The sequence below is a fragment of the Oncorhynchus keta genome, chromosome 22, assembly GCF_023373465.1.
Source record: "Oncorhynchus keta strain PuntledgeMale-10-30-2019 chromosome 22, Oket_V2, whole genome shotgun sequence".
NCBI classification, from domain to species: domain Eukaryota; kingdom Metazoa; phylum Chordata; class Actinopteri; order Salmoniformes; family Salmonidae; genus Oncorhynchus; species Oncorhynchus keta.
Genome location: NC_068442.1, coordinates 9559223 through 9583432, shown reverse-complemented (window position 1 = coordinate 9583432; position 24210 = coordinate 9559223). Strand labels below are relative to the sequence as shown.

Here is a 24210-nt window from a genome sequence, read left to right as displayed (position 1 = left end):
TTGAAGCCTAATTCTAAAATTGATTAAAATCTGGGGTTTTTCTCAATCTACACACAATAGCCATATTGACTACGTAAAATACGTTTTTTGAAATGTTTGCTAATTTATTTGTAAAAGTTTTTAAAAATGACATTTTCTTTGTTCATCTTTGCCTCCATCCTGACTAGTCTCCCCAGTCCCTGCCGCTGAAAAACATCCCCACACCATGATGCTGCCACCACCATGCTTCACCGTAGGGATGGTGCCAGGTTTCCTCCAGACGTGACACGTGGCATTCTGGCCAAATAGTTTAATCTTGGTTTCATCAGACCAGAGAATCTTGATTCACATGGTCTGAGAGTCTTTAGGTGCATTTTGGCAAACTCCAAGCAGGCTGTCATGTGCCTTTAACTGAGGATTGGCTTCTGTCTCATAAAGGCCTGATTGCAGAAGTGCTGCATAGATGGTTGTCCTTCTGGAAGGTTTTCCCATCTCCACAGAGGAACTCTAGAACTCTGTCAGAGTGACCATCAGGTTCTTGGTCACCTCCCTGACCAAGGCCCTTCTCCCCCCGATGTCTCATTTTAGCCGGGCGGCCAGCTCAAGGAAGTGTCTTGGTGGTTAGAATATTCTTCCATTTCAGAATGATGGAGGCCACTGTGTTCTTGGGGACTCATGTTTTGGTTTTTGCTCTGCACTGTCAACTGTGGGACCTTATATAAACAGGTGTGTGCCTTTCCAAATCATGTCCAATCAAAAAGTGTTGGAAAAATGAGTGTCTTTCCTGATGTCTTTAATATTTTCTAGTTTCCACTCAGGCTATGGATGTGTCACTGATACCTTAAAAGGTCCTAAATTATGTCACCATTGCCCTTGATTCTAAGCAATGTTGTGCTGCTATTTATATTCACTTGGCCTAAGCTTTTGATACGGTAGACCATTCCATTATTTTGGGCCAGCTAAGGAGTATTGGTGTCTCTGAGGGGTCTTTGGCCTGGTTTGCTAACTACCTCTCTCAAAGAGTGCAGTGTATAAAGTCAGAACATCTGCTGTCTCAGCCACTGCCTGTCACCAAGGGAGTAACCCAAGGCTTGATCCTGGGCCCCACGCTTTTCTCAATTTAAGTCAATAACATAACTCAGGCAGTAGGATCTCTCTCATCCATTTATATGCAGATGACAGTCTTATACTCAGCGGGCCTCTCCCCAGATGTTGTGTTAAATGCTCTACAACAAAGCTATGTTCCTGTCCAACAAGGTTTCTCTGTCCTTAACCTTCTTCTGAAAACCTCCAAAACAAAGGTCATGTGGTTTGGTAAGAAGAATTCCCCTAACCCCACCCATGTGATTACTAGCTCTGAGGGTTTAGAACTTGAGGTAGTCGCCTAATTCAAGTACTTGGCTAGACGGTACACTGTCCTTCTCTCAGCACATATCAACCCATAGCAAAGCTGCAAAGCCATCATAATCACTCCTCTTTCACCTCAGCTGCCAAACTAACCCTGATTCAGATAACCATCCTACCCATGCTAGATTATAGAGACATAATTTCTAGATCTTCAGGTAAGGACGCTCTCGAACGGCTAGATGTTCTTTAGCATTTGGCCATCACATTTGCCACCAATGCTCCTTATAGGACACATCACTGCACTCTATACTCCTCTGTAAACTGGTCATCTCTGTATACGAGTTGCAAGACCCACTGGTTGATGCTTATTTCTAAAAGCCCTCTTAGGCCTCACTCCCCCCTATCTGAGATACCTACTGCAGCCCTCATCCTCCACACACAACATCAGTTCTACCAATCACATTCTGTTAAAGGTTCCCAAAGCACACATCCCTGGGTCACTCGTCTTTTCAGTTCGCTGCAGCTAGCGACTAGAACGAGCTGCAAAAAAAAACACTCAAACTGGACCATTTTATCTCCATCTCTTCATTCAAAGACTCAATCCTGGACACTCTTACTGACAGTTTTGGCTGCTTCGTGTGATGTATTGTTGTCTCTACCTTCTTGCCCTTTGTGCTGATGTCTGTGCCCAATAATGTTTGTACCATGTTTCGTGCTGCTACGATGTTGCGCTGCTGGCATGTGTTGCCACCATCCTGTGTTGTAATGTGTTGCTGTCATACTATTGTCTTAGGTCTCTCTTTATGTAGTGTTTTGCTTTGTCTCATCGTGATGTGTTTCTCTTTATTATTTTTTATTATCCCAGCCCCCATCCCCGCAGGAGTCCTTCTGCCTTTTGGTAGGACGTCATTGTAAAGAAGAATTTCTACTTAACTGACTTGCTTTTACTATAAAACCCACACTAGAACTGCTATAGCAGTCATTTGGACTGCTCATTAATATATGTGTTTATTACTCTGACATTTACAGGAAAAGGAGGACTGATCACGCCCCAATTCTCATCGACGGGGCTGTAATGGAACAGGTTGAGAGCTTCAAGTTCCTTGAATTGTCCACGTCACCAACAAACTATCATGGCCCAAACACACTAAGACAGTCGTCAAGAGGGCACGACAATGCCTATTCCCCTCGGGAGACTGAGAAGATTTGGCATGGGTCCTCAGATCCTCAAAATATTCTACAGCTGCACCATCGAGAGCATGGGTTGCACTGGTTGCATCACTAACTTGTGTGGCAGTTAGAAAAGACAAGGCTAGCTTTTTCAATCAGAAATTTGCTTCCTGCAACACTAACTCAAAAAAGTTCTGGGACACAGTAAAGTCCATGGAGAATAAGAACACCTCCTCCCAGCTGCCCACTGCACTGAAGATAGGAAACACTGTCACCACTGATAAATCCACTATAACTGAGAATTTCAATAAGCATTTTGTTTACGGCTGGCCATGCTTTCCACCTGGCTACCCATACCCCGGTCAACAGCACTGCACCCCCCACAGCAACTCGCCCAAGCCTTCCCCATTTCTCCAACTCCAGTCAGCTGATGTTCTGAAAGAGCTGCAAAATCTGGACCCTTAAAGATCAGCCGGGCTAGACAATCTGGACCCTTTCTTTCTTAAATTATCTCCCGAAATTGTTGCCACCCCTATTACTAGCCTGTTCAACCTCTCTTTCGTGTCATCTGAGATTCCCAAAGATTGGAAAGCAGCTGCGGTCATCCCCCTATTCAAAGGGGGGGACACTCTTGATCCAAACTGCTACAGATCTATATCTATCCTACCCTGCCTTTCTAAGGTCTTCGAAAGCCAAGTCAAAAAACAGATTACCGACCATTTCGAATCTCACCATACCCTCTCTGCTATGCAATCTGGTTTCAGAGCTGGTCATGGGTGCACCTCAGCCACACTCAAGGTCCTAAACGATATCTTAACCGCCATCGATAAGAAACATTACTGTGCAGCCGTATTCATTGATCTGGCCAAGGCCACATCCTCATCGGCAGACTCGACAGCCTTGGTTTCTCAAATGATTGCTTCGCCTGGTTCACCAACTACTTCTCCGATAGAGTTCAGTGTTTCAAATCGGAGGGTCTGTTGTCCTCTGGCAATCTCTATGGGGGTGCCACAGGGTTCAATTCTGTGTATACATCAATGATGTCGCTCTTGCTGCTGGTGAGTCTCTGATCCACCTCTACGCAGACGACACCATTCTATATACTTCTGGCCCTTCTTTGGACACTGTGTTAACAACCCTCCAGGCAAGCTTCAATGCATCATAGCATCACCCACCTGTAGCACGCGCTACAGCAGGTATATCTCTCTGGTCACCCTGAAAACCAATTCTTTCTTTGGCCGCCTCTCCTTCCAGTTCTCTGCGGCCAATGACTGGAACAAACTACAAAAATCTCTGAAACTGGAAACACTTATCTCCCTCACTAGCTTTAAGCACCAGCTGTCAGAGCAGCTCACAGATTACTGCACCTGTAGCCCATCTATAATTTAGCCCAAACAACTATCTCTTTCCCTACTGTATTTATTTTATTTTATTTATTTATTTTGCTCCTTTGCACCCCATTATTTTTATTTCTACTTTGCACATTCTTCCACTGCAAATCTACCATTCCAGTGTTTTACTTGCTATATTGTATTTACTTTGCCACCATGGCCTTTTTTTGCCTTTACCTCCCTTATCTCACCTCATTTGCTCACATCGTATATAGACTTGTTTCTACTGTATTATTGACTGTATCTTTGTTTCACTCCATGTGTAACTCTGTGTTGTTGTATGTGTCAAACTGCTTTGCTTTATCTTGGCCAGGTCGCAATTGTAAATGAGAACTTGTTCTCAACTTGCCTACCTGGTTAAATAAAGGCAAAATAAAATAAAAATATATATTTTTTAAACTGCTCGGCCTCCGACTGCAAGGCACTACAGAAGGTAGTATGCACGGCCCAGTACATTACTGGGGCCAAGCTTCCTGCCATCCAGGACCTCTATATCAGGCAGTGTCAGAGGAAGGCCCTAAAAATTGTCAAAGACTGCAGCCACCCTTGTCATAGACTGTTCTCTCTGCAACCGCACGGCAAACTGTACCAGAGCGCCAAGTCGTGGTCCAAAAGGCTTCTTAACAGCTTCTACCCCTAAGTCTCCTGAACAGCTAATCAAAAGGCTACCCAGACCCCTCTTTTACACTGTTACTCTCTGTTTAGCAGGCCGTACATATCAAGCTAAAAAACTAAATCAGCAACGCACTCACCAGCTTTCGTTATCTATGTGACATAGACATGCTCCAACTGATAATTGACCATTTTTGACTGCTGTCATATCGACACTTACAGTATATTCATTATAAAGCTATTATTGCTTTTGCTGTTACCACGTTCCAACACAAAGCTTTCTGTTTCCTAGTTATAACAAAGGCAGTCCACAAATAAGTGATTGAAAACTTAAAATTTGTGTTTTTTGTTTTTACAAATCTTACAAATAATATATACAGTACCAGTCAAAATTGGACACACCTACTCCTTCAAGGGTTTTTCTTTTTCTTTATTTTTACTATTTCCTACATTGTAGAATAATAGTTTAGACATCAACGCTATGAAATAATATATGGAATCATGTATTAACCAAAGAATTGTTAAACAAATATTTTATATTTGAGATTCTTCAAATTAGCCACCATTTGCCTTGATGACAGCTTTGCACACTCTTGGCATTCTCTCAACCAGCTTCATGAGGAATGCTTTTCCAACAGTCTTGAAAGAGTTCCCACATATGCTGAGCACTTGTTGGCTGATTTTCCTTCACTCTGCGGTCCAACTCATCCCAAACCATCTCAATATATTCAGACTCAGGATATGACCCAGATGCAGACACAGGAGGCAGATAGCATAGTTCTCAGATAATTTATTATAAACACGGGGCAGGCAAAGGGCAGGGTCAGGGCAGGCAGAATGGTCAGAACCAGGAAAAACTAGGAAACAGAACTTGAGAAACAGGACGATGGGAAAGCACACTGGTAAGACCTGACAAGACGAACTGGCAACAGACAAACAGAGAACACAGGTATAAATACACAGGAGATAATGGGGCATATGGGCGACACCTGGAGAATGGAGGAGACAAGCACAAAGACAGGTGAAACAGATCAGGGTGTGGCACAATTGGGTGGAGGTTGGGTGATTGTGGAGGCTAGGTCATCTGGTGCCACACTCCATCACTCTCCTTTTTGGTCAAATAGCCTTTACACAGCCTAGAGGTGTGGTTTGAGTCATTGTCCTGTTGAGAAAAAAATGTATAGTCCCACTAAGCTCAAACCAGATGGGATGGGAATGCTGTGGTAGCCACGCTGGTTAAGTGTGCCTTGAATTCTAAATAAATCACAGACAATGTTAGCAGCAATGCACCCCCGTACCATCACACCTCCTCCTCCATGCTTCACGGTGGGAACCACACATGCGGAGATCATCTGTTCACCTACTCTGTGTCTCACAAAGAAAATGCGGTTGGAACCAAAAATCTCTAATTTGGACACATCAGACCAAAGGACAGATTTCCACCGGTCTAATGTCCATTGCTCATGTTTCTTGGCCCAAGCAAGTCTCTTCTTATTAATGGTGTCCTTTAGTTGTGGTTTCTTTGCAGCAATTCTAGCATGAAGGCCTGATTCACGCAGTCTCCTCTGAGCAGTTGATGTTGAGATGAGCATTTATTTGGGCTGCAGTCTGAGGTTGGTAACTCTAATGAACTTATCCTCTGCAGCAGAGGTAACTCTGGGTCTTCCTCTCCTGTGACAGTCCTCATGAGAGCCAGTTTCATCATAGCGCTTGATGGTTTTTGCAACTGCACTTGAAGAAACTTTCAAAGTTTTTTTCAGATTGACTGAACTACATGTCTTAAATTAATAACGAACTGTCAATTCTCTTTGCTTATTTGAGCTGTTCTTGCCATAAATGGACTTGGTCTTTAACCAAATCCGGCCTTCTCTGTATATCACCACTACCTTGTCACAACACAACTGATTGGCTCAAACGCATTAAGAAAATAAATTCCACAAATTAACTTCTAACAAGGCACACCTGTTAATTTAAATGCATTCCCGGGGACTATCTCATGAAGCTGGTTGAGAGAATGCCAAGAGTGTGCAAAGTTGTCATCAAGGCAAAGGGTGGCTACTTCGAAGAATTTGTGTAACACATTTATTTTATTACTACATGATTCCATATGTTTTATTTCATAGTGTTGATGTCTTCACTATTATTCTACAATGTAGAAAATAGTAAAAATAAAGAAAAACCCTGGAATGAGTCGGTGTGTCTAACCTTTAGAATATATATACAGTACCAGTCAAATGTTACCTAAGACCTTCATAAACACAGCCAAATTATAATCTTTGTGATAGAAGTGTTTCTCCAGTTTTGCCTCCAGCACCTTCACAAATCAGCTTTAGATGTATGGTAGATTCTGCCTATTTTCTACATGTGACAGCATATATAAAATTTATTAATTATTCTGTTAGAATGTTGCAGTCACCCGAGGCCCAATGGTTATGGTGTTCTAAAAAAAAGTGTGCGTGTGCACACATGAGGTGTACCGTGAAAAAAAACATGTGTCCGCCTATGGAAATCAAATGCCCGTCCAACTGATTCGATCTGGCGCTGGCCATGGCCTTACAGCAGCAATCAAGTTGAAAGAATAACAAAGCATACTTCCTGCTCCGATTTCGGTAAAAAGCTGACAGATGGGGCTGGAGAAATGTTACCACTCTCAAATTCATTAGACACGTGGATGCTATGACTGACCATCCATGATATCAAAATTAAACAGGTTTTTAGGCTATATAGTATTTGTTTACATTTACTTTTTTTTTTTTTAATTGGAGTAAAACAAGCTTATACTTTGGGTTCTGATGGGGTATGACAGTTATCTAAGCTCATGAGGCATTTCTAAGTTATATTCTTCATGAATCATGTTTTTTTTAACAATACAACATACAGACCCACACAAATATCCACAACATCAGTCCTACCCAGTCCCACCTGCTTCCACCTCTATCTCCAGCGCCTGCATCACTCTCCGCAACATAGCCTCAAACTGCACCATTTTGTCTCCCTCCCTCCATCACCCACACACTTTTAACATTTAGATAATAAAGCATTTGACCTTTCCATTCTTCAAGAATCAATGGGTGCATATCATTAATTAATGACTCCAAAATTGTATGTAACAACTGCCTGAATGCCCCTTTAAGAATGACATGCACAGGAGAGAGACATTATTAGCAAATATCACTATAATGAGGTTGTGCAGAAAGGAATATATTAAGGATCATTTGATTTAATTTCAAAATAAATGTTGCTTGACATAAAGTTGCAATTTGTTTGCTTAATTTTATGTATCATCCTGGTGTAATTATATGCAGTTCAATATCATCACCACAAGGTGTTTGCACTAGCATTTGTGTTAGAGCTAGTAGAGACAGATTTGTGAGGGCGAGAGAGGGGTTGATAGCGGGGTAATTACTGCTGCTAGCTCATACACAATGTGGTCGTCAAACATTGGACTCGTATGCTAGCTACATTTAGTTTAATTATATTGTTGGCTGTCACGAGATAAATTCATCTCTATCTAGCTGGCTAACAAAGTAAGCTGAACATTCTCTACCTTCACATCACACTAGCTCCGTGGTTATTTTCTGTGCTAGCCAAATGTATTTAGCTAACACCACTTAGAAAACTAATAATAAACGGAAAATAGGCCCATCAGCACACTTATGTAAGGGTCTGCAGAGGTCGTGGCATCTGATAAATGTTTTGTTACTACCAGATCCACTAAACAAGTCAATGTGTGTATATAAATTGTGTGATCTGTTTTTTGGTTGAATCAAGAAATACGAACTTGTAATTTTGTGCTAGCTAGACAACTAACTAGCTACATGGCTAGCTAGCTGGCAATTATGGCACACTGCAGCACCTGATGTTTACTGGGGAACCTCTTGGTTGCACATGCATATAGAACGTATTATTTTTTTGACAATTAAAAAGGTCTATAGCCTCAAAACACGGTTAAAACTGTAAAAAAAATATTTCATGGATGGTCAGTCCTTGCAGCCGTAGCTCTCTCTATAAATTTGAGTATGGATATATTTCTCCAAACCCATCCATCATCATTTTATCAAAACAGAGGCAGGGTGGCAACTTTGTTATTGTTTTAACTGCAGATTCTAGCTTGAATCTTTATTCATTATTTACAAAAATATCCAGCAAAACATTGTAATAAAGTGTTCAGAACATGTAGATTTACATTCTGAGCGTCACTTCCAGCTCTTGTCCTATGGTGTCTCTTAAGTATATACAGATTAATCCATGTTTTGCCCTGCCTTATCTTGATGCTACTGTTATGTACTAGCGTGTCAGTGTTAAGAAGAAACTATGTCCCTTCCCTGGCAAGAAATGAATGCTGAGCTCCTTCAGTAGCATTTCCCCAAGGTCAGTAGCAGAATTAGAAAATGTAATCATCCCATAACCGGACAATGTGCCTTCCCGGGGCATTGTCAAATGATGAGCTCGGAATGTTATAATCTACCCTTATCATGTGAGAAAGAAAGGGCATTCTACAACACCCGATAGCCAGTGTCTCAATTCAACAGAATAGACGAAATTGTTGTGGCTTAGAGCTGCAGTGGCAAGAAAAGGTATGTGAACCCTTTGGAATTACCTGTATTTCTGTGACACCACGAAAAAAGTCAAGGCTGTCCAAAAAAAACATTGCTGCATGTCTGAAGTTTGCAAAAGCGCACCTGGAAGTTCCACAGCGCTACTGGAAAAATATTCTGTGGACAGATGAAACTACAGTTGAGTTGTTTGGAAGGAACAAACAACACTGTGTGTGGAGAAAAAAAGGCACAGCACACCAACATCAAAACCTCATCCCAACGGTAATGTATGGTGGAGGGAACACCATAGTTTGGGGTTACTTTGCAGCCTCAGGGCCTGGACAGCTTGCTATCAGACAGAAAAAATGAATTCCGAAGTTTATCAAGACATTTTGCAGGAGAATGTTATGCTATCGGTCCACCAATTGAAGATCCACAGAAGTTTGGTAATGCAACAAGGCAACAACCCAAACACAGAAGTAAATCAACAAAAATGGCTTCAACAGAAGAAAATACGCCTTCTGGAGTGGCCCAGTCAGAGTCCTGACCTCAACCCGATTGAGATGCTGTGGCATGACCTCAAGAGAGCAGTTCACACCAGACATCCCAATAATATTGCTGAACTTAAACAGTTTCGTAAAGAGGAATAGTCTAAAAGTCCTCCTGACCGTTGTGCAGGTCTGATCCACAACTACAGAAAGTTTGGTTGAGGTTATTGCTGCCAAAGGAGGGTCAACCAGTTATTAAATCCAAGGCTTCACATACTTTTCCCACCCTGCACTGTGAATGTTTACACAGTGTGTTCAATAAAGACATGAACACGTATAATTGTTTGTGTTATTAGTTTAAGCAGACTGTGTTTGTCTATTGTTGTGACCTAAATGAAGATCAGATCAAATTTGAATACAAATTTATGCAGAAATCCAGATATTTCCAAAGGGTTCACATGCTGTTTCTTGCCACTGTATGGAGTTGCATTTAACTCTATACAGCATGAAGCATTCGTCACTGTCACAAACATCGGGACATCTAGAATTTATTGTGTGAGCTTTGACAAATGAAGCATCAGTTTACCTCTGGATCTATGTGTGTGCAGCGACTTTATTCTCTATTTTGGATTAGCAATGACTGAGAAATCACAGTCATCTAAATAAAGATGACCTTGTTACGTACTCAGCAAATAAAACAATACGCAGATGGAACAGACTGACGATCTCTACGAAAAACACTCCATAGACCAGACAGCAGAAACCCCAAACGCACTCTCCCAGACACAGCCATGTTGTCAGAGAGACACTCACAGATGCCAAAACACTGATTATCTAACCCTGCTGTCATATCTATGATTTCACTTTAAATATCTTCCTCTTATGGCTTCATCTTTAGAGAGAAATGTTTACAGTATGGCCACCATAGAATCATATAAAAAAACAAGAACTCTGATGGCCACATTGATATATGATCAAGGAGATGCCATTCCAAAGCAAACAGATGACAGGTATGATGAATGATGTAGACTGTTAACATGCCAGGGCACAGCAATGGATGGATAACAGAAGGGATGAGCATAGAGATCCTATGAAATTTCTAGAGTGGCTATGGCAAACCCTCAAAGTTCTAGAATGCTTTAAAAATGGCAGCCATTGTTTAAAAAAAAAATCCATTCATTGTGAAGGATACGCAATAAAATGTGTTACAAATTTCAAGAAGGATGTACAGTATCGATTTTTGTAACACAAAGCATCAAACAAACAAACACAAAAACAGAAACACACAGGGTTTTTACATTCAAAGAAATGTGAAAAGCTTAAGAGTATCAATTGGTTTAATTTCCATCTTTTTCTTACAGAGCATAATATTCAATGTGAGTATTTAAATCTACCTTTAGAAATATTGAATATTATGTTTTTTATGCATTTTATAATCAAATTCATCACATACATTTTGTTAGTGGAGAATCTTTTGACAATCAAAAACAAGATGAACATCAGAAAGCTTGCAGATGGATGTCCCTACTGTACCAAAACATTCTACCTAAATCCAGCTGAAAACCCACCCACAACACAGTCACATACACACATTAGAAAAACAAATGCTCAAGAGATTCTGTCCCAGATTGACAAAATGTTAACAGGTAACACCTTAGTTATTTTAAAGAGTGTTTTTCTCACTTTGTTTGTGATCACATATTTGTATGGTAAAATCCATACCTTTAACCAATTTACAACACATTGCAAGTTATACCTAGATTTTGCTATTGGAACAACACGATCATAAAAAAGTTTCTCTAATTAATGAATTGTTGATAAAATAAATAAATAATTGAGACAATTACTAAGGCTGAATTTAGAAGTGATGGATCTGTAATGACCACAATTTGTTTCAAAAGGGCTAGAACACCATCTGGTAACACACTATCTAATATTCCTTTAGTGAGACAGTGAGCTCATACATTAAAAAAATAAAAAATACTTTTATGTATAAAGATGTCCGTCTGAAATGAGAAGCTGACCCACAAGTAAAATGTCTGTTCAAAACCGGCTGACGAAACTGGGTTTGGCGGATGCTACCTGCCGTAATGCATAGTGCCCACTGCAAAATTTGGTGGAGGAGGAATAATGGTGCAATATATCCACATAATTTTCCTCCCTCATGATGCAATTATTTTGTGAAGTGCACCAGACCCTCCTGCAGCAAAGCACCCCCACAACATGATGCTGCCACCCCCATGCTTCACAGTTGGGATGGTGTTCTTCGGCTTTAAAGTCTCCCCCTTTTTCCTCCAAACATAACGATGGTCATTATGACCAAACAGTTATATTTTTGTTTCATCAGACCAGAGGACATTTCTCCGAAAAGTACAATAATTGTCCACATGTGCAGTTGCAAACCGTAGTCTTGCTTTTTTATGGCGGTTTTGTGGCAGAGGCTTCTTCCTTGCTGAGCGGCCTTTCAGGTTATGTTGATACAGGACTTGTTTTACTGTGGACATAGATACTTTTGTACCTTTTTCCTCCAGCATCTTCACAGGGTCCTTTGCTTTTGTTCTGGGATTGATTTACACTTTTCGCACCAAAGTACGTTAATCTCTAACGCTTCTCCTTCCTGAGCGGTATGACGGCTGCGTGGTCCCATGGTGTTTATACTTGCGTACTATTGTTTGTACAGATGAACATGGTACCTTCAGGCGTTTGGAAATTGCTCCCAAGGATGAACCAGACTTGTGGAGGTCCACAGCCATACAGGTCTTGGCTGATTTCTTTTGATTTTCCCATGATGTCAAGCACAGGGGGACTGAGTTTGAAGGTAGGCCTTGAAATACATCCACAGGTACACCTCCAATTGACTCAGATTATGTCAATTAACCTATCAGAAGCTTCTAAAGCCATGACATCTTTTTCTGGAATTTTCCAAGCTGTTTAAAGGCAAAGTCAACTTAGTGTATGTAAACTTCTGACCCACTGGAATTGTGATACAGTGAATTATAAGTGAAATAATCTGTCTGTAAACAATTGTTGGAAAAATTACTTGTGTCATGCACAAAGTAGCTGTCCTAACCGACTTGCCAAAATTATAGTTTGTTAACAAGAAATTTGTGGAGTGGTTGAAAAACAAGTTTTAATAACTCCAACCTAATTGTATGTAAACTTATGACTTCAACTGTAAGAGGCTTTAGACTAGCTTTCAACCTTAGTCAGCAAAACTCTTCGCCCAAATGGACAAATCTCTGGCTAACCGTGAGTTTAACTTTATTTTTATAGCCGAGACAACAGGAGAAAGAGTTAGATTCTTAATTCTCTCCTTCTCTTTTGTAATTTTTATTTCTAAAATAGCAGCCAATGTGGTTAGGGAGAAAAAACTAGTCTAACTGGTATTAATGGCAGTTGAGACATAGGTGATGCATTTTCTGCTTTTACTTATGCAAGAAAATAAAAGTACGGCTTGTGATACAGTGCTTTAAGAAAGTATTCACACCCTTGGGGATTTTTCCTAATTTGCTGCTTTACAACCTGGAATTAAAATAGATGTTTTGGGGGTTTGTTACACCTGATTTACACAACATGCCTACCACTTTGAAGATGCAACATATATTTGTTTTGTGAAGCAAACAAGAAATAAGATTAAAAAACAGAAAACTTGAGCATGCATAACTTTTCACCCCCCACACACAAAAAAAAGTCAATACTTTGTAGAGCCACCTTTTGCAGCAATTACAGCTGCAAGTCTCTTGGGGTATGTCTATGTAAGCTTGGCCCATCTAGCCACTGGGATTTCTGTCCATTCATCAAGTCAAAACTGCTCCAGCTCCTTCCAAGTTGGATGGGTTCCGCTGGTGTATAGCAGTCTTTAAGTCATACGACAGATTCTCAATTGGAATGAGGTCTGGACTTTGACTAGGCCATTCCAAGACATTTAAATGTTTCCCCTTAAACCACTCGAGTGTTGCTTTAGCAGTATGCTTAGGGTCATTGTCCTGCTGGAAGGTGAACCTCTGTCCCAGTCTCAAATCTCTGGAAGACTGAAACAGATTTCCCTCAACAATTTTCCTGTATTAAGCGCCATCCATCATTCCTTCTATTCTGACCAGTTTCTAAGTCCCTGCTGATGAAAAACGATGGTGCTCTCGGGGTGATGAGAGGTGTTGGGTTTGCGCCAGACATAGCGTTTTCCTTGATGGCCAAAAGTACCTTCTTTCAAATGTTTGGGGAATCTCCCACATGCCTTTTGGTAAACACTAAATGTGTTTGCTTATTTTTTCTTTAAGCAATGGCTTTTTGCTGGCCACTCTTTCATAAAGCCCAGCTCTATGGAGTGTACAGCTTAACGTGGGCCTATGGACAGATACTCCAATCTCCGCTGTGGAGCTTTGCAGATCCTTCACGGTTATCTTTGGTCTCTTTGTTGCCTCTCTGATTAATGCCCTCCTTGCCTGGTCTGTGAGTTTTGGTGGGCGGCCCTCTCTTGGCAGGTTTGTTGTGGTGCCATATTCTTTCAAAAAATATATATAATGGATTTAATGGTGCTCCGTTGGATGTTCAAAGTTTCTAATATTCTTTTTGTAACCTATCCTTGATCTGTAATTCTCCACAAATTTGTTCCTGACCTGTTTGGAGAGCTCCTTGGTCTTCATGCTGCCACTTGCTTGGTGCTGCCCCTTGCTTAGTGGTGTTGCAGACTCTGGGGCCTTTCAGAACAGGTGTGTATATATACTGAGATCATGTGACAGATCATGTGACACTAAGATTGTACTTGGTACTTGTACTTCATAGCAAAGGGGGTGAATACATATGCACACATTCTTTTTTTGAAACAAGTAATTTTTTCATTTCACTTCACCAATTTTGACTATTTTGTGTATGTCCATTACATGAAATCCAAATAAAAATCCATTTAAATTATAGGTTGTAATGCAACAAAATAGGAAAAACGCCAAGGAGGCCCATTATCAGCAACCATGACTCATGTGTTCCAATGGCACGTTGTGTTAGCTAATCCAATTTTATCATTTTAAAAGGCTAATTGATCTGTATGTGGAGCACCTGGAGCATCAGCATTTGTAGGTTTGATTACAGGCTCAAAATGGCCAGAAACAAATAACTTTCTTCTGAAACTCGGCAGTCTATTCTTGTGCTGAGAAAGAAATTCCATGCGGCGCTAGTTTCTGCAATTTCGGCAATTTCTAGGTTTGGCAGCTCGCTTGTGCTGAGATGGGAGGGGTGGAAATATTGAGGTGTGTCAAGAACAAGTGCAAAAGTTCAAAGTTTTGAGACCCACAAAAAGCAGGTCTCAATGGTAATGCAGTTGATAATGGCATGGGACTTTGAGGGTGGCCTATCCAGCCATGGTGCACAATGCCCATGGAAAAGAGATGTGCCTTTTGTGCCAGTGATTGGTTCCCCCCATTTTGTTTAATTTGACTATAAACCTTAATCAGGGCTCGTTTAGCAGCATTGCAGAGATGCATATTTTATTCTGGCCATTAGCCAAGTAGCCTATGAATAAAGGGGTTTGAAATAATATAATAATAATAATATATGCCATTTAGCAGACGCTTTTATCCAAAGCGACTTACAGTCATGTGTGCATACATTCTACGTATGGGTGGTCCCGGGGATCGAACCCACTACCCTGGCATTACAAGCGCCATGCTCTACCAACTGAGCTACAGAAGGACTACTGGTCTACTGAGAGTGCTTTGAAATATTTTGGAGGTTTTTGCCCTCATGTTTTTTCATAATTCACAACATACTGTACATACTTGCATTTTTCTTGTTCAAGTAGGCTATCCATCCCCACCTTCAATAAGCACACCTCGTCCGTTTTTTGAGAATCTGCCTTTTACATAGGCAACGATACAATTGACAGGAGCCTAGTATTTTGTATAGAGGTGCAAATGCTATGCATAAAGCAATTTATGATATCATGCTTCTGACCTATTCTTATTTATAAATATTGCTGTTTAAAAAAAAAGATAGCTTGTTTTTCATTTCATATCCAACCCTTCCATAGGGTATCCTTGCCCTAAGCCTCAGCTACTAAGGCTAGGTCAACAGCAATGCGTCATGTATTTTATATCCTGACCTTGTAAAGTAGCCTATCCATAAAAGGTGTTTAAATGGTCTATTCTTCAGAGTGCCTTGAATTGAAATATACTGCACATCCTAAAACATCCACACACCTACCTACCTGCATACTATATTTTGCTTGTTCAAGTATTCATCCAAACGTATTTAAATTATTCAGTTCAATAATATAGCATCAATGGCAGGCCAAGGCTATATTTTGTTTTTGAGAACATGCCTCAAACATAAAATAACATTTACAAGAGCCAAGTGTTTTCTGTTTTAGGAGACGTGTAAAGACATATAGGCTAGGCTCCTTGAAGCAATTTACAACAATGTTGACTGCCAACACTCCAAACATAGGCTATTGGAGCAAACGTGTCATTTTTAAATATTTTTTTTACTGTTGCCATTACTTGACCAAAACGCAAAGACCGTCAATAAGAGGGTCCTATTCAGCTGATGGTTGGATGGCTTTTAAATGCATTCAGAATTAATCAGGGTGTAGCTAGGACCTGAAAACTGAAAGCAGACTACTACCTCAAATCTACTGTTTGAGAATCTGAATAATCCATACGCAGGTTGGCGAGTAGTGAAAGGTTTGGAGTGCACAAAAAGATGCACGGCTTCCTAAACAACTGCTAGTAGACTCACAGGTGGTAACTGAGAAAACCTCTATTCTGAACTCTTTTAATCAGCATTTTCTTGATGCAGGCAAATTATTTAATAGGGTTAAAAGGTGAGCACCCTGTACACTCCCGAGCACTCCTGCTCAAGGTTCTCTTTCCAACCTTTGTCTCAGAGGTGCATAGAGCCATGAAAGCAATTGGTTATCTACACCTCCAATATTACTATTAGCTGCAGACCAGGTATTAACTGAAAGTGTCTGACATCACTGTGATCTCCATAGTGCTGTTGGCTGGTCTACGTTGACTCTAGGTAGGCTTAAACATTGGCATACCATGATCGATAAGGCCATTTTGAGAAAACTGCCGCTTTATTTCTGTTCTTTTTCGATAAGGTCAGGAAATAAATACCAATTACGGTCTCACTCCTACTTACTTTTAATGGTTCTTCAAGTCAGAACAGATCATTGCAAGTGTCAAAAAGGTTGGTTGACACATGTTACTGAGGAAAGTGATTGTCATTAGGACTTCATCCGGGGGTATATATGATACATTTTTATCTAGAACGCTTGTATGTTCTGAAATTCTACTTTATGTGTGTCTACGTCTAAATTCTGTTCATGGTGTGTCTATGTCTGTAAATTGTTGAACTTGAGACAAAAGCATGCATTAATAATGCCGATTGGCTTAGTGGTCCAAGGCACTGCATCTCAGTGCTAGAGGCATCACTACAGACCCTGGTTCAATTCCAGGTATCACAACCGGCCGTGATCGGGAGTCCCATAGGGCGGCACACAATTGGCCCAGCGTCATCTGGGTTAGGGTTTGGCTGTCATTGTAAATAAGAATTTGTTCTTTAACTGACTTGCCTAGTTAAATAAAGGTTAAATGTTTTTTTGCGTTTTCAAATAAGCCATGGAATGCGTTGATTGGCCAGTGGCCAAACCCTCGTCACACTTACAACTTGTTTATACATCAAAACCCGGCACTTTTGAGCCACCGCCAGCTATTGTGCTCATAATTCTGGCTGTGAAAATATGAAAAGACCTTCAGCCAGCGCTTAGATTTACCATTGCGTTAGGTTTGTTAAACTAGAACCCACTGTGCAAATAATCTTCAAATTCATTGTTTTACACAATATCTTATGACAGCACTGGCTGACCTTTTATACTGTCATAAGAAGGTTCATGTCCATTCAAGTATTTGAATACCTAATTCTATGGACTTGAGAACACTTGTCACTGCCACATCCACATCCAAAAACAAAGTCATAACACGACCTAAAGACTGCTCGTTATATGGACCATTAACTAATTTGTTTCCTGTGTATTCTATCCCTATTTTATTACCAATTTCAATCAGTAATATATGTATATTGAGCACATTCCTATAGGTTTAATTCAACCTTGATTGATATCACAGTAATTAATTTTACAACAACAGATTGAATTATAAACAGAAAATTTGAACGCGGAAATTGGTGATTGTGGCCCACCTCCAGAATCTGACAACCAATCATATTTGCTTGTGACAGGAAGTCAAACAGAACACTATCTTCCATCTGACACTTGTCAACATTCCCATTAATAGTCGGCCCTCACAGCACTGTGGAAAAGAAAAGATCACATGGGTTATGAGCCTTTCCTGTGTGACCTTTAAGATTCTCTGTGAGGCGGCCATCCTTTCTCACCTCTCCCTCCATTAGTCATGCCACCGCTCCTCCACAGCCATCCCATGATGCCCCTCTGCATCTCATCTGTCCCTGGCCTCAACACTATTGTTGCCATGTCACCCGAGAGCAGGGAATTAGCACTAAATAGCAGAGCGGTGCAGATCAGCCAATATACAAACTTGTGTGATTCATTAATATGCCAGAGAGGTCCTGCCACTAACTGATCAACCTTTGACATGCTGTTTCAGAAGCGGAGACAGGCACATTAAGACATCAGAAAGTCCGATCCAAGCCACTTTTTGTCTGAAGATCAGATATAGCAGATCGGCAAACATGAACAGTTCGGAACCCATGATGTTTCTTTAGGACCTACCTTCTGTCTTATCTCCTCCTCCATCTTAACTGGAGACCCCAGCTCTGCCACCTGTTTCACCCCTTCGCTGGCGAAGCCACCGTACTCCCACAGGACATAGCTCCTGGAGTGGGACGCCCCGATGAGGGCTGACCAATGATTGGCGCGTCCTGCATAGGGGGGTGACAGAGAAACAAAGTCGCCTGCGTGTGTCTGTGTACAGATGTAGGATCTTAATTTGATCACCATGTTACAGGAGAACGTTCCTGCAATGCAGGACATGTTAAACTCGTAGTGCATTTGAGGTTTAAAAAAGGCTACTGAAGTTTGCAATTTCCACTTTGAAATTTAAGACTTGATTTTCCCTTATGAAAAATCTACCAACCCCTTACAAAAATGTGGATGAATTAGAATCCACATAATAATTCACATGTTCTGTTGCTGCAGGCCTATTTTCCTGCTGTAGCAAACTGTAGCAAAATTAAGTTCCTACATGTGTAGGTGTAGCGGCTGACAGATTGCTCCTGGCTTTAACTGTGTCTGCTGGGCGTGTGAGGCTAACAGCAGAGTGGTGGAGACAGTGTTCATTAGCCATGCATGTGGCTGGAAGGCTACTGTTAGATATACTGTGACAGGTCCGCACTTCCACTGGTGGAGCCCTCATCATTACTGAAAGAGTTGAGGCTGGAATAGACCCGGTCAGACAACACACACACACACACCAACCAATTTGTATATATCATTGTTTTTACTTTGGCCACTCAACACTCCCCTCAGAAACCCTTGAATGTAATTACGTTTTTCCATGATACGCTTCCCTCCGTGAAAGATTATATATCAAGCTGGAGGGAAAGGGAAACTATACAGTTCATCTCTTTAAGCCCATCAGGCCTATAGAGAATCCATGTGATGTGCTTTAATGTACCAAACTTGTTTCTTGTTTCCTGCCAAAAGAGCCTCTTCCCATCTCAAATTATTTATGGCGATTCCCTTTGTAAGCTGTGACTACATAACACTGACTGCAGGGAATATGTGTGTGGTTCGGATCATCAGCTCCCAAAGAGGAGACTGTATCATAACAGCTCTCCAATATCATACTGTTTTACTGACTCAGGCTTACTGAAAAGTATTTGTTTAAATCCCAACAACACACAAATCATTTGAGAGAAATCCTCTAAACCAGTGGTTCCAAACTGGTTTCTAGTGAGGAACTCTCGGGGGTCCAGCAAAACCTTCCTAATCTTGTTTTTTTAACTGTTATAAACATGACCCGTGGAATGCAGTGCCGGTCTGATAAAACATTAAATGGCACATGATTACGATCTGTATCGTTGTTTCAAGTCCAGTGCGCTCAGGCTGTTGTTATGTTTGTATCATTTTGAGGGGTGCCCATCACGAGCAAACTCATTTGTATGATTTTACTTTGTCTGTGAAAACGATTAGAACAGGCACATCTGATTAGTCATTTGGGCTTAGCATTACTCTGAGTTTAGCTATACTAGCTATACTACAGCCTCTGCCATATAACTAAACAGAGCATGGCTTTCCGTCTGTGGTTGCACCTTTACAATGCAGAAGGAATTGGCTCATCTTTAGGCCAAACCGTTCAAAACTAAAAGACCTATTTTATCAGAGCTACATGTTTTTCTTTCTGGCTCAAATTGACAGGAAGCTCTTAAAAGGGTACACACAAATTAACCACCATGAAACTATAACAAACCTTTAAAAAAAGTCACAGACAATAGATGATTTGCAGTATGGATCAGATGAGGTCATTACCACTAAATAAATTAGAAGGGACATTTTAGGTGTGCTACGGAATTTAATATTCCATCAAGGTGTGCCACGGTTCCAAAAAGGTTGGGAACCACTGCTCTAAACTACAGTGTGCTGTTCTTTCGTGCAGTATGTAACTCTAGTCAATAGACAGTCTAAATATGTCCAGGGTAAAATGTAATCTTTTTGTTTTTCTTCCAAAACCACGTCTTGCTTAATGACTATAAACGGTGCAGATCCTTTCACACTCCAGAGCAAACGGACAGTTGAGCAACAGGTGGGAAGTTGTACAGCAATGTGCAATGTGCGTGGGTGTACATACAGTACATGACTGCAGTGAAGAACTTACTGGGGTAGTCTTTAGGGTGAATTTTCTCCGACCAGTTCCCATAGAAGGTGACTCTGTACTTGGCCGTCCCACAGGCACAGCATTCCAGAGGGGGCTTCTCTGTGGTCTCTCCAAACACAGCCTCTGAAACACACACACCCACCCACCCAGCCACACACACACACACACACACACACACACACACACACACACACACACACACACACACACACACACACACACACACACACACACACACACACACACACACACACACACACACACACACACACACACACACACAACCCCTCAACCCCCCCACGCACACACACACAAAGTGAAGTTAAGAATGGTGATCTTGCTTGACCGAAAATAATTTTTGAATATGACTACATTCAATATCTCCATTATAATCTACTACAGTAACAGATCATATAAAAGCATTGGGCTGTTCCAGTGAGAAGTAATATTCGTATAGGACAGATATGCTGTACCTTTCTCACACAGTCTGACAGTGAGGGAACCTTCATCCTGGAAGTAAATGATCCTCTTCTGCACAATGCTGGCCCTGCAGAGGAGAAAGAATAGCATTCCTTCTATTCACTGACAACACAATGCAATACAGCGCTCATGTTAGCTCACAACTCCCAGGGGCGCGCACACACACACACACACACACACACACACACACACACACACACACACACACACACACACACACACACACACACACACACACACACACACACACACACACACACACACACACACACACACACACACACACACACACGAGGAGGAGCCTCGAAATTACCAGGCTGATTACCGATGCGCTGTAGCGAAAAAGAATGTAAGCTTGCAAGACTTCCGGATGGTTTTACAAGGTTACGTGAGGAGTGCAAGAGGCACTGACTGTCTGTTTCCTCTGAGGAGAGGTGGTAAAATCCCCCCCCCCCGTCAGAGTGCACGCCAGAGGCACTGCCAGACCTGCTCCCCATCAACCTCAGCAGAATATCAATGTGCAGAGAGCCAGACTGAGGCTGATCCTCAGGACAGTCCATCAAAACTCTTGACAGATACTGTATGACTACTCTGTCTCACACTCTCTACAGCTAATAATAATAATAATAATAATATATGCCATTTAGCAGACGCTTTTATCCAAAGCGACTTACAGGTCATGTGTGCATACATTCTACGTACAGCTCGTCTCCCAGGAGAGACTATTCTCGGTAGACAAAAACCTTTTGGGGGGTAAAAGATAAAATTGTGATCGTCTCATCAAACCACAGGATCTGAGGCCACGACACTGTTTCTCCAAACAGACAAACTCAAGCCCAAACTTTTCTCCGCAACAGATGTATATCCTCAGCCATACAGCTGTTCAAAAGGCCACAGTTACATTGTATGGAGCTCAGCGGGGACTTTGCATGTTATAATACATCATTTTCACTATCATTTCACTTTAAAATGGGGTGGCAGGTAGCCTAGTGGTTAGAGTGTTGGACTAGTCACCGAAAGTTTGCAAGATCGAATCCCCAAGCTGACAAGGTAAAAAGCTGTCATTCTGCCCCTGAACAACGCAGTTAACCCACTGTTCTTAGGCTGTCATTGAAAATAAGAATTTGTTCTTAACCGACTTGCCTAGTTAAATAAAGGTAAAATAAATGAATAAAATGTGGTACAGGTGCATCAAGTTAATGACTTTCACCCAATGTAAATATCTTAACATTTGCTGGCATCAGTGGGTTGCAGTTGGGTAATCTTTGGTTAATACACTGCTCAAAAAAATAAAGGGAACACTAAAATAACACATCCTAGATCTGAATGAATTAAATATTCTTATTAATTACTTTTTCTTTACATAGTTGAATGTGCTGATACCAAAATCACACAAAAATTATCAATGGAAATCAAATGTATCAACCCATGGAGGTCTGGATTTGGATTCACACTCATAATTAAAGTGGAAAACCACACTACAGTCTGGTCCAACTTTTATGTAATGTCCTTAAAACAAGTCAAAATGAGGCTCAGTAGTGTGTGTGGCCTCCACGTGCCTGTATGACCTCCCTACAACGCCTGGGCATGCTCCTGATGAGGTGGCGGATGGTCTCCTGAGGGATCTCCTCCCAGACCTGGACTAAAGCATCCGCCAACTCCTGGACAGTCTGTGGTGCAACGTGGCGTTGGTGGATGGAGCGAACCATGATGTCCCAGATGTGCTCAATTGGATTCAGGTCTGGGGAAATGGCGGGCCAGTCCATAGCATCAATGCCTTCCTCTTGCAGGAACTGCTGACACACTCCAGCCACATGAGGTCCAGCATTGTCTTGCATTAGGAGGAATCCAGGGCCAACCGCACCAGCATATGGTCTCACAAGGGGTCTGAGGATCTCATCTCGGTACGTAATGGCAGTCAGGCTACCTCTGGCGAGCACATGGAGGGCTGTGCGGCCCCCCAAAGAAATGCCACCCCACACCATGACTGACCCTTGCTGGAGGATGTTGCAGGTAGCAGAACGTTCTCCACGGCGTCTCCAGACTCTGTCACGTCTGTCACGTGCTCAGTGTGAACCTGCTTTCATCTGTGAGGAGCACAGGGTGCCAGTGGCAAATTTGCCAATCTTGGTGTTCTCTGGAAAATGCCAAACGTCCGGCAAGGTGTTGGGCTGTAAGCACAACCCCCACCTGTGGACGTCGGGCCCTCATACCACCCTCATGGAGTCTGTTTCTGACCGTTTGAGCAGACACATGCACATTTGTGGCCTGCTGGAGGTCATTTTGCAGGGCTCTGGCAGTGCTCCTCCTGCTCCTCCTTGCACAAAGGCGGAGGTAGCGATCCTGCTGCTGGGTTGTTGCCCTCCTACGGCCTCCTCCACGTCTCCTGATGTACTGGCCTGTCTCCTGGTAGCGCCTCCATGCTCTGGACACTACGCTGACAGACACAGCAAACCTTCTTGCCACAGCTCGCATTGATGTTCCATCCTGGATGATCTGCACTACCTGAGCCACTTGTGTGGGTCGTAGACTCCGTCTCATGCTACCACTAGAGTGAAAGCACCGCCAGCATTCAAAAGTGACCAAAACATAAGCCAGGAAGCATATGAACTGAGAAGTGGTCTGTTGTCACCACCTGCAGAACCACTCCTTTATTGGGGGTGTCTTGCTAATTGCCTATAATTTTCACCTGTTGTCTATTCCATTTGCACAACAGCATGTGGAATTTATTGTCAATCAGTGTTGCTTCCTAAGTGGACAGTTTGATTTCACAGAAGTGTGATTGACTTGGAGTTACATTGTGTTGTTTAAGTGTTCCCTTTATTTTTTTGAGCAGTGTACATCCCTGACTTCCATGGCTCTCTCCATGGTTATGTTCTTCACGTCAAGGGTTTGGGCTGGACTTCTGTCTACAACATTAGTTCCTGCGGGAGTGTTTAGGATCCTTTAGTTGTGGTCCCACACACACAGGCCTGTGGGCCCTGGCTCCGCATGTCTCCGGTGCTGCTGCCCGCCTGCAATCTCTCTGTCACTGGGGAGAGGGTGGCTATAGAGAGCGGAAGCTCCATGTAGACCTTCATCTCTCGTTCTTCTTCATCTGACTCTCAAACACTGTTTTTTAACCTCACCCTCAAAGAGAGAGTCTGCCTTTCTTCTTCGTCAACTCGTAAGACACTATTCAGGTCAAACCTCTAAGGGCTTTATATGCCGTGCCCTATGACATAATAGCCGTTGACATTTCTGTATACCAGATAAACTAGCACTAATGACAGGACTCTGTAGTGTAGAAGGAGGAGCATTGTTTTGGGATCTCAGCTGTTAAATGTGATATCCTTTATGAGATTCAGTGGGAGAA

The 24210-nt window shown here is 41.9% G+C and overlaps 1 protein-coding gene across 1 annotated transcript in view; it reads right to left on the bottom strand.

Annotated features, from left to right (window-relative positions):
• The window catches only part of LOC118401013 (spondin-1-like), a 127255-nt gene that overhangs the window by 59394 nt on the left and 43651 nt on the right, over positions 1-24210 (bottom strand). The window contains exons 4-6 of the mRNA XM_052474762.1: positions 20849-20922; positions 20376-20498; positions 18272-18420 (exon numbers count right to left, since the gene is read on the bottom strand). Coding sequence (XP_052330722.1) covers positions 18272-18420; positions 20376-20498; positions 20849-20922 — 346 coding nt within the window. The remainder of the gene's footprint in view (positions 1-18271; positions 18421-20375; positions 20499-20848; positions 20923-24210) is intronic.